The sequence below is a fragment of the Rhinoraja longicauda genome, chromosome 1, assembly GCF_053455715.1.
Source record: "Rhinoraja longicauda isolate Sanriku21f chromosome 1, sRhiLon1.1, whole genome shotgun sequence".
NCBI classification, from domain to species: domain Eukaryota; kingdom Metazoa; phylum Chordata; class Chondrichthyes; order Rajiformes; family Arhynchobatidae; genus Rhinoraja; species Rhinoraja longicauda.
Window position 1 is genome coordinate 32,092,092 of NC_135953.1, and position 12,039 is coordinate 32,104,130.

At 41.8% G+C, this 12,039-nt stretch overlaps 1 protein-coding gene across 2 annotated transcripts in view; it reads right to left on the reverse strand.

The window, feature by feature from the left end:
• LOC144609249 (ciliary neurotrophic factor receptor subunit alpha-like) overlaps window positions 1-12,039 on the reverse strand; it is a 411,896-nt gene that overhangs the window by 351,129 nt on the left and 48,728 nt on the right. Inside the window, exon 4 of one of the 2 annotated variants that reach the window (XM_078427709.1) lies at window positions 3,618-3,698. In XM_078427709.1, the coding sequence (XP_078283835.1) occupies window positions 3,618-3,660 (43 nt within the window). In that variant the 5' untranslated portion in view covers window positions 3,661-3,698. Of the gene's footprint in view, window positions 1-3,617; window positions 3,699-12,039 lie in introns of those variants that run through there. The other variant, XM_078428140.1, reaches the window with a different exon arrangement.

Here is a 12,039-nt window from a genome sequence, read left to right on the forward strand (position 1 = left end):
ATCCCATTAACAAATAGTTATTCACAAACCACAGTAAGAATCGTACCCAATAGAGATATCGAGCAGTGGTAGCAATACCATTTTCTTAATTACACTGGCAAATACGAAATTGATCTGATTAGTTCATTTAATGCTATACCAAGAATTCATCTTTGAGGAACCAGCATTTGAAAGCAGTAATATGACAACAGTTTTTTTTGTTAAGAAGCAAGTAGAACTTCAATGATGTGTAAGTGAACCACTACAAAGAAGAAAAATAAACTAGCTAAATCTAACAGGCTGAACAATCACTGGATTTGCTTGCTTTTTCATTAGCACTAATTTAACTTATTTTCTGGTTCAATAGTTAAACGATTAAATCTTTGGCTCCATGTGTTTTCAATGTACCAAAATAATTTGTCATTCATCCTAATGTAAAACATTCTTCTTAACTGTAAAATGCAGAAAATTGGTTCTAGCTAACAAATTACACACTGCTAAATTGTGAATACAGTTTAAAACGCATTCCATCTGCATCACATTTTAATGATTTAAGTTTAATTTCCAAACAAATTGTTTAGAGCAGTTTCTATATGGGTTTATTCACGATCGGATGTCCCACCTTGTAATCCTTCAGAAAGCTAACCAAGGCTATTACTCATGTTAGTGAGAGGATTGGAGAACTGCCCACCACCTACCAATGGGGACCCACATGACAAACACCGGCCGGCACGTTGTAAACATGAATGCTTAGTCTCATCAAGCCACCCAAGGATAAGGATTTTTTTTTTCTCAAACCCAACAAAATAATTGATTCATTTGTTGCAGTACCACCCATCACTTTGAGAATCTCTGGGGGCCAACCACTTGAAAAGTATTTCAAAGCACACTACTTTGTGCATGGGCCAATGCAGCGTATGGCAGGCCATTTCCAAGTCCCCTGCAATGATACATGTGGTTTTGAATAAATCCGCAGTACATGTCCCCTGGAACAGAAATAGAGTTGAAATGATGCAGCTGTTAAAATGGCATCTACTTTCCTGTTTCTCTTCTTTCGATAAGTTTCTCTCCTCTCCAATTGTCCACTTCTTTCCTCTCCCTACATTTTCATGGATCGATGTAAGTCCTGAGCTCCATCTTGTACTTTGAGAGTTCTGCATTGTCGTAAGTGGGGTTTATCTGCGCAATACTTTAAATCAGTTTGGGCAGATGCAATAGGTTTCACAGCAGGAGTTAAAGTAAAGTAAGGAAATTTCCCTGTGTTCTGGCCATGTTCACTCAATAAACATTCTCTCCTGAGATGCTGCCTGACCCACTGAGTTAGTTACTCCAGCACTTGGTGTCTTTCTATGTATCTTTTTTTGTATCTTTTCTTGTGTCTTATTTTGTTTCTGGAGCTTTGCTACCCACAAACTGAACTGTTTGTTTTGTCCCCAGATTGAAAGTAATATATTTGCTGCACATTATTTTGGGGTGTGTTCGAATGTTACTTTTAATTTTTTTTTAGTTAAATTGTAATTTTTAATTTAAATTTTTAATTTTTTGAGTCCATGATTCCTCTTCTTCACAATTATAGGTAAGAGCAGTGTCATACTCACTGGTTGTTAACAGGGGTTCAGCACACATTCTTATTTCTACTCTGTACATTCTTTATGTTAGACACAGCAGTGAAAGCCTGTTTGCTACATTTCTCTTTGACTGGTCTTATTTTAAAATCATATTTAATATCAGACTATAATCATAGCTGGAAGATTGGAGACGCCAGTAAATTTCCTTCGCATCATGAATTTATATCTAGACAAATTTTGTATAACAATTTAGAATATTAGAGTCATACAGCATGAAAACAGGTCGCTCGCCCAGCTTGGCCATGCCAACCAAGGTGTCCCGTCTACATTAGTCCAATGCACCCACATTTGGCCCATATCGTTCTAAGCCTTTCCTATCAATGCAACTGCCCACATTTTTTTTTAATGCTCTTACAGTTTCTGCCTCAACTACTTCCTCTGGCAGCTCATTCCTCATTCCCACCGCCTTCTGTGTGAAAAAGTCGCCCCTTATATTCTTATTAAATCTTTCCCCTCTCACCGTAAACCTATGTCTCTGGCTCTTGATTCCCCTACTCTGGGTCAAAGACTGAGCAACTGCCCTATTTATTCCTTTCATGATTTTATTCACCTTTATAAGATTACCTCTCATCGTCCAATGCTCTAAGGAATGCAGTCCTAGCCTGTCCAATCTCTTTCTGTAGCTCATGTCAAGTCATGGCAACATCCTCGTAAATCTTCTCTGCTCTCTTTCCAGCTTAACAACATATTTCCTATAGCAGGGTGACCAAAACGGACACAATGCTGCAACTGTGGCCTCGCCACAGCCTTGTACAACTGTAACAATCAATTTGTTGATTTATATCTTACAAAACAATACATCCAAAACATGCCATGTCTAAAATAGGGTGTTATGCTTTCATTATTTTATTTGCATTAATGCAGGCCACCCACACGCATCCAAAAATAATGTGCAGCAAATATATTGCAGATCACCCGCATGTGGTGGCTGTTCAGGTTACAGAATTTAACAAATCATTTGCCACAAAATTAGAGAAAGACTAAAATTCACTCTCAGAGAATTTGAGTGTAAAAAGTAAATAAACCAACACATTGTTTTTTTTCAAATAGCCTTTCTTCACACATGCACAATGACAGGGCTTCGAGTTACAGACAAATGCAAAATGGCCCATTTTCTAGGAATACAAAACAGCAGTGTTTTTTTTAAACTATGACATGAAAAGTGATTTGAAGAGTGAAAAGTAAAATGACTTGACAAGTAGATGGGTATCTGTGTGAGAGGAACATCTTTAAGACATAAATTAGCATCAGTGACATGGATGCAATTTTTGCCTCATTCACAGAGCGACACGGTGGCGCAGCGGTAGAGTTGCTGCCTTACAGCGCCAGACAGCCGGGTTCGATCCTGACTACGGGCGCTGTCCGCACGGAGTTTGTACATTCTCTCCGTGACCTGCGTGGGTTTCTCTGAGATCTTCGGTTTCCTCCCACACTCCAAGGATGTACAGGTTTGTAGGTTAATTGGCTTGGTATAAATGTTAAAATGTATAAATATGTAAATGTCCTTAGTGTGTGTAGGATAGTGTTAATGTTTGTGGATACTGATTGTGGATTATCAGCCATGATCATATTGATTGGCGGTGCTGGCTCGAAGGGCCGAATGGCCTACTCCTGCATCTTGTATCTGTGTAATGTGCGGGGATCGCTGGTCAATGCCGACACGGTAGGCCGAAGGGCCTGTTTCCGCACTGTATCTCTAAACTAAACTAAATTAAACTAAATTTTTCTCTCCAATTTCTTACACTGCATTAACATTGGCAACAAGAATATCACCACCAGTTGCCTTGCCTTGTCCTTTCTGAATGGCTGGTTATGTATTTCCTATACTTTGAAAATAACTTTCCATTTTTCAACCGAAAGATTATTCCTTTAAAGTGAAATTTCTCTGCATCACCCAGAATCCTGGCAAGGTTTTCAGGCAAACAGGTCTTCATTCTGCATCAAGCATAATTCCTGCCATGAGCTCGGGCAAGGCCAAGGATAGAACATTTGAGAATTTCATACCCCTACCTTCTATTGTCAGTGTCTTGGATCCCAGGATGAATTCCAACATTCAGATCCTCGGAAGAGCAGATATCTGAGGATCTGGGCCTGGAATAAAAGTGTTGAAAAACTCAACATGGAGTCAGAGTCATACAGCATGGAAACAACCCCTTTACCCCAACTTGTCCATGCCAACCAAAATGCCCTATCTACACCAGTCCACCTGCTTCCTTTTAACCCATTTCCCCATAAATCTTTCTGATCCATGTACCTGTCCAAATGTCCTTGAAATGTACCTCCCTCAACTACCAGTTAAGGCAGTTTGTTCCATATACCCACCACCGTCTGTGTGGAAATTTTGCCCCTCAGATCCCTGTTAAATATTTCCCCTCTTGCCTTAAACCTATAGACAATAGACAATAGGTGCAGGAGTAGGCTATTCCGCCCTTCGAGCCAGCACCGCCATTCAATGTGATCATGGCTGATCACTCTCAATCAGTACCCCATTCCTGCCTTCTCCCCATACCCCCGACTCCGCTATCCTTAAGAGCTCTATCTAGCTCTCTCTTGAATGCATTCAGAGAATTGGCCTCCACTGCCTTCTAAGGCAGAGAATTCCACAGATTCACAACTCTCTGACTGAAAAAGTTTTTCCTCATCTCCGTTCTAAATGGCCTACCCCTTATTCTTAAACTGTGGCCCCTTGTTCTGGACTCCCCCAACATTGGGAACATGTTTCCTGCCTCTAACGTGTCCAACCCCTTAATAATCTTATACGTTTCGATAAGATCCCCTCTCATCCTTCTAAATTCCAGTGTATACAAGCCTAGTCGCTCCAGTCTTCCAACATATGACAGTCCCGCCATTCCAGGAATTAACCTAGTAAATCTCGTTGCACGCCCTCAATAGCAAGAATATCCTTCCTCAAATTTGGAGACCAAAACTGCACACAGTACTCCAGGTGCAGAGTCTATGTCTCTGTTTCTTGATTGCCCATCTCTGAGAAGATTTTTTTAATTATTTAGGTTCAGATCCTTGTTTAGATACCATATAAGAAAACCAGCAGCATAATCAGTGACCTTTTTTCCATTTACCTGAAATGTTAACATTGTTTCTCTATCCCTGGCAGCTATCTGACCTTTTGAGTATTACTATTATTTCAGATTTCCAGCAGATGCATTTTTTTGGGGGGGGAGGAGAATTTAAAGGCATTCAAAAGCATTTTTGGGGGAGTGCTGGTACAATTTGGATTGCACTAGATGAATGTATGATAGAAAAAAAATTCTGTAATAGTTTTTCAAAGTGAATCAGATGTATGGATGAAGATGAAACATTTATCAGGATAAAACCAGAAGTATGATTCTCTTTTGTTTCTCTATTTACTGGATGTGAAAGACTTCAGCAGGGCCAACACTATAAGTGCAGGTCACCAAATGGACCTTGAATTGAGCAACTTGCTTCTAAAGCCACTTCAGAGAACTATTAGGGATCTACCACACTGGGTAGACCAGATTTGAATAGGAAGGCAGATTTTCTTCTTCAAAGTACAACAGTCTGATAGATCCATGGTCACCATCAATGAGACTAATTTATTTATCCCAGTTTTAATAACTTCAGTTTAAATTCCCTGACTATCTTGATGCAGTTTGAATTTATGTTCTTGATCAATAGCCAAGTTCAAGGTTTCTGGATGTCAGTCCAGGAACAAGCACTTGAATCATAGAATCATGCAGCATGGAATCAACCTATCTGACCAGTGATTTTGTGCTAACTTTGCAGCACTTTTACGTAATCCTTCACACATCTTTTTTTCCCTACATTTCCTGCATTGTCCCTACCTTCCAATCAGTTCCTACCACTCATCGACACACTAGGCAATTTGCAGTAGCCAATTTAACTTACCGGGTTTGACATCTATGGGTATGAGGAAGGACATCAGGGCATCTGGAGGAATTCCATGCTGTCATAGACAGGGCATGAAACATCCACATACAGTGATGGAGATTAAGATTGTACTCAAATTGCTGGGGCTATGAAGCAGCAGCTCTTCCGGGTACACCTTTGGTGCCCTCAGTTTAAATACAATAGCCATAATTTCACAAATTTATAGAGGCGTACAAAATAATGCGAGGAATAGATTGGGTAGGTGCATAGAGTCTCTTGCCCAGACTAGGGGAATTGAGAACCAGAGGATATATGTTTAAAATGGGGGGGGGGGGGGGGGGAGATTTAACAGGAACCCAAGGGGCAACATTTTCACACAAAGGGTGGTGGGTATATGGAACGAACTGCCAGAGGAGATAGTTGAGACAGGTAATTTTGCAATATTTAAGAAACATGTAAACAAGTACATGGATAGGACAGGTTTAGAGGGATATGGGTTAAATGCAGACAGGTGGGACTGGTGTAGATGGGACATGTTGGCTGGTGTGGGAAAGTTGAGCCGAAGTTTCCAAGTTGCAAGACTCTTTAACTATACTGGACCAAATGGCCTCCTCTAAAGGACTTTGCTCAGCCCCAGGTCTCCCAAGAAAGTTAAGCAAAATCATTTCTTCAAATTGTTATTTTAACCTCTGGTCCAACCAACAAAGTGAATAAGGGATCATTTGACTTTGATTATTTGATCCAAGAGATGAAAGCGAATATTAACTTTTTAGTTTAGAAATGCAAAGATTTAAAATTAGCAAACTTGATTCAAAAATACAGACATCATACACTTTCATTTACAGATCTTCAAGGAATTCAGCAGGATCCTTTGATCTGCTTATCTTTACACTTTCCATTTATTTGCACATTCCACTTACTTTACACAGCCTCAAGCACTGGAAAAGGTAATGAAACTTCCCTTCAAACATATTTCCATTGCTGCTCTGAATACCAAGCAGTTTAAGAGGCGCTGGTCTTGCAGAGGTGTTGTGGTGATACAAATCAGTTATAAATTCCAGAAAGACTCTGTTGAAAAACTGGCAGCTCAACCCTTTTATTCCCTTATATACCGAATCCCGATGTCAAGAGAAAATATGTTTCATTCTTTTAATTCCGCAAGAGAAATTCTCTAAACCACAGATAGGTGAACATCATCTGCCAACCCCTGAACAATTTTCTGTCATCTTTTCAAACTAACGTTGATTTACCCCAAATGGGGCTTTCAAAAGTCGGGTGCTTGACGTCTTTGTGGCAGAGCTGCATTAAAAATTACTCTTGCGTGCCATCCTAGTTCAGATCAGCGTAGACCAAGGATCAGTCCCCAGATCTTTATAGCTCAGGAGAGTGTAGTTACCAGCTGAGTTCTTGGGGAGTGTTTAAATGCATTTGCTTTGAGATTGGATCGATACTTTAATCATCCCTGTAATTCGGTGCTAACTGCCGTTTCAGCCATCACCGGAAATGGAGAAATTGGCCAAAATAACACCTAAAACAACATGAGAGGTTTACACCCTGATGCAAGACCTGCAAGATTTGCAGATGGATGAGGCTGAACTGATCACAGCTTTTTGCCAATTTGCTCTGCGCCAGACATTAGACAAGATACCTTAAAGGCTCACTCCCCATGTCAATTAGATGGCAGCAACACCTGATACAGTTGCCATTGCAGCCAGAAAGGGAGAGAGATACTCCAAATGTGATCTAACCAATGTCTTGTACAGCAGTAGCATTGCATTCAAACTCCTGTGCTCAATATCCTTCATAATGAAGGCAAACCTGTCAAATGCACTCTTTGTCATCCTGACTACCAGTGTCCATAGTTTCAGGGAATTGGATACCTGTCTCTGCTTACAGCACGCTCCAAGACCATGTCATTTACTGTACCCTGGTTTGACTTACCAAAAGGTATCACCTCACACTTGTCAGAATGCCTTCGGTCATTTCTTGGCGCACTTCCCTAGTTGGTCCACATCTTTCCTTAAACCTAGATGGCCACTGTATGACCAAATTTGATGTCATCCACAAATTTATTAACCATGTTGACTACATTGTCATAAAAATAGTTAGTGCAGATGAGAAACAGCAGTAGACCACTGATCTCAGGCCTCCAAACAGGGAAACAGCCCTCCATTACCATCCTCTGACTCCTTCCACCTGGTCAGTTTTGCATCCAGTAGGTTAGCTCACCCTAGCACCCACGTGATCGAGACTTTCACAACAGACTACCATGCAGGACCTTGTCAAAGTCTTTGCTAAAGTCCATGTAGACAATGTCTACTGCCCTACCCTCATCAATCCTTTGGTGACCTCATCAAATAACGTATCAAATTTCTGAGATGGAATTTTTCATTAGCAAGGCCAGGCTGACTATTCCAAATCCATCCTTGCCTAATGCTGGTTGATCTTGACCCGCAGAATCACCTTGAGTGACTTACCCACCACTGAAATCGGGCTCACCAGCTCACCAGTTCTTGTCTGACTTTGCAGCCCTTCTTAAATAACTTTAGCCAACCTCAAGTATTCCAGCATCCCTGCTGTGGCTAAAGAGATGCAATTGTCTCTGATAGTATCCCAGCAATGTCTTCTCTACATTATCAACAAATTCAAGATTGCACTTGGTCAGGCCCTGACGATGTATCCACCTTGATATTCTTTAAGACTGTTGCACCTCCTCATTACCCTCTTACGAGTACTTCTACATGACTTATCTTCAGGTAGACACAAAATGCTGGAGCAACTCAGGCAGCAACAGGCAGCATCTCTGAAGAGAATGACTTATCTTCTTTCAGGGATTTGCTTGATTCCAGCTGCCTATATCTAACACATATCTCCTTCCAATTGCCCCAGCCCCAGGGACTTTCCCCTGCAATCACAGGAGATGTAACACCTGTCCCCACATCTCCTACCCCCTCACCTCCAACGAGGGACCCCCAGCAGCCTATCCAGGTGAGACAGAGATTCACATGCACCTCATCAAACCTCATTGACTGCATTTGATGCTCTCGATGTGGCCTCTTTTACATTGGCAAGACCAAGCATGGACTAGGCGTTCATTTTCCCGAACACTTATGCTCGATCAGCCAAGGCTTGCTGGATTTCTCAGTTGCTAACTAGTTTAACTCTCCTTCCCATTTCCATTCTGACCTTTTTGTCCTGGGCCTTCTCTAATGTCAGAGTGAGGTGACATGCAAAGTAGAGGAACAGCGCCTCATATTCCACTTGGGTAGCTTACAACCCATGGTATGAACATTGAATTCACTACTTTTAAATAACATTCCTTTTCCCCTCTCTCTTTCCTGTGCTCCCCAGCAGCCCCGGTGTGCACCCAAATCTCCCAGGTGCCACAATGCCACATGCCACATCCCACACGCCACAACACCTTCCACTTATATCCCTCCTGTCTGGTTTTATCTGACAGCCGTTTGCCTTCTTTTCATCTCTAGCTTTTGTCCAACCAAACCCCCCTCACCTGTATTTACCAATCACTTGGGCGACTTTGTCCCATTCCCATCTCTCTCTTCCAACTTTCTCCCCGCCTACTCCAAATCAATTTGAAGAATAGTCCTGACCCAAAACATCACCCGTCCTTTCCCTCCCCAGATGCTGCCTGACTCATTGAGTTCCTCCAACACTTTGTGTTTTGCTCAAGATTCCAGCATCTGCAGTTCCTTGTGCCTGCCTTTTTTTTGACCAGAGCCTCAACATCCTCCTCAACCAGAATCCCCAAAACCCAACAGCCCCATCCTTCACTTTAGCTGGAACATTGTGTCGCCGAACTTCTCCAATCTCCCCTTTAAAAGCCTCCCACTTGCCTGATGTTCCTTTATCTGTAATCAGCATTTCTACTGCAGAAAGGAGTGCAGCAACTTCAACAGACCAGAGACCACACACAAATGTGACCTTTGCGACAGAGACTGTCACTCCCGCATTGGTCTCTTCAGCCACAAGCGACGCTGCTTTAGTTGAGGTATGGAGCAAACAGCCAACTAGGATGCATCACCCATGGTCAGCCATTACCGAGAGGGGCCTAAGAAGAATCAATCTCTGCAAGTTCCTGTCCAACACCTTCAAAATTCACTTTCCCCAATTTGGGACTTTAACTTGTGGACCTGTCCAATATTTTCCATAAACATTTAAAAATATATAGATAATGACACTTCAGTCACTGACTCCGCCTTGTTCTTCCAGAGGCGGTCCAGTGCTGCACCCTCTAAATTAGTGCATCGTATGGGAGGCGCATTCCCAATCTCGTTGTACCCCTGGGTACAATGACAATAAAGATATATTGTATTGTATTGTATTGTAATGTCGGACCCTGTATATACTGTTCAAGAACAAAAACATACCATAACATTTTATAAAACACTTGCCTGTATTATCTGTGCGTCAATTGATGAAACCATAGATTATGCATGCCTTATTAACTACCTCATCCTCCTACCCTGCCACTTTCAACGATTCTGAACCCCAAGGCCTCTCTGTACTCGGACCCCTCAAACACTACTTCTCTTTATTCTACAGAAACACGAGGAACTGCAGTTGTCTGGAGTCAAAGTGCTGGAGTAACTCAACATGTCAGGCAGCATCTCTGGAGGACAGGGATAGGAGATGTTTTGGATCTGGACCATGCTTCAGGCTCATGAAGTTTGAAGAAGTTCAGTTTGGTTTATTGTCATGTGTACAGAGAGGTACAGCGAAACGCTTTATCTGTGTGTTAACCAGCCAGGGGAAAGACAATACATGATTACACTCGAGTCATTCACAGTGTACAGACGCAGAATGGTCCCAAGCTGAAACCTTGCCTAGATGTAGAAGCAAGAAACTGCAGTTGTTGGTTTACCACGGAGAGACACAAAATACTGGAGTAACTCAGAGGGTCAGGCAGCATCTCTAGAGAACATAGACAGGTGACATTTAGGGTCAGAAACTTTCTTCAGGTTTGCCTCTTGAAATGCTGTTCAAACGTTGCCTATCTGTGTCTCCATTGCTGCTGCCTGACCCATTGAGTTACTCCAGCACTTTTTACTCTAACTTTTAATTCTACATAGCTGTCGTCATTCTTCTTGCCAAAAGACATCACCTCACATTTTTCCGCACCGGAATGTATCTGACCACCGCACCAACCCATCTGCATCTTACTACCATCTATCACTATCCACTACACAGCTGACATTACTCAAAGTTTTGTGATCATCCGCAAAGTTAGAAGTTACAAATCAAATCTACATCATTATTTCAGAGCAAAATAAATGCCTTTAACACTAATCCCTGCAGTCCAGAAAAACACCCATTCATCACAACCCTCGGCTATCCATTACTTAGCCAACATTATTTTCATGCTATCAATCTCTCTTTTCTGCCATGTCCTCAATCTTTGATTGTAACCTCTGTGATCATTTATCAAAAGCCTTGCAGAATTCATGCAGACCACATTGATTGCATTAGCCTCAACAATTCCATCAAATTGCTTGAACATAAATTTGTCCTTAACAGATCCATGCTCTCTTGCCTCAACTTTCCTCTTGGTGACTATTAATCTTATCCCAGATCAATGTCTCTGAAAGCTTTCCCACCGCTGAAATTAAATTGACCAGCCTGAGTTTGGGGCTTTATGCTTGTTACAGCTTTGAATGTTTGCTCCAGAGAGCTCTCCAGTTCTCAGGCACCATCCACGCATCTAAAGAGAATTGGACAAATATGATCAGTGCCCTAAGGATTTCATCCCAGACTTACCTCAAAATCTTCAGATGCATACTAAGCTCTGGTGGTTTATCTGTTTTGAGTTTAGCTAGCTTTACTATTAAGGCGGCACAAGAGGAGTACCGTCTGCACCGAGTTTGTACATTCTCCCTGTGACCATATGGGTTTTCCTCAGGCACTCCCATTTCCTCCCACACTCCAAAGACATACAGGTTTGTAGATTAATTGGCTTCGATTAAAATTACAAATTGTCCCCGAAAGTGTAGGTTAGTGCCAGTGTATGGGGATCGCCGGTCGGTGGGAACTTGGTTGGCCGAAGGGGCCATTTTCAAGCTGTATCTCGGAAGTAAATTAAACTAAAAAGAGACTGCAGATGTTGGAATCTGGAGCCAAAAAAGGTGCAGCTGAAGCAACTCAATGGGTCAGACAGCATTCGAGGAGGGAATGAACAGTTGCTTGCCATCTCCATAATGATGCCTCGGGCTTGGAGAGCTGCCAGTGATGTCACGCTGAGAAACGAGTAAGTCAGCAGTTAAATACTGAAATAAATAGTCCCCGTTAGTTCAAACATGGACATTAGAGCAATCTCCCAGTGTGTTCCAAGGCTATCCAGTCCAATCCGTAAATAATGGTGGAGATTTTTTTTTTACATAAACGCAGTAAAGTTATGAGATATATTTCCAATTGTACTGAGGCTGTTCCAATAGTTGTGATTGCAACTTTGAGTACCTACTTATGTCAACGTGGACAATTGTCAATATGGGTTTTGCACAGCCAATGAGCGACTGACACTGGAAAAGTGTCAAGCCGACCTACAAGAAAA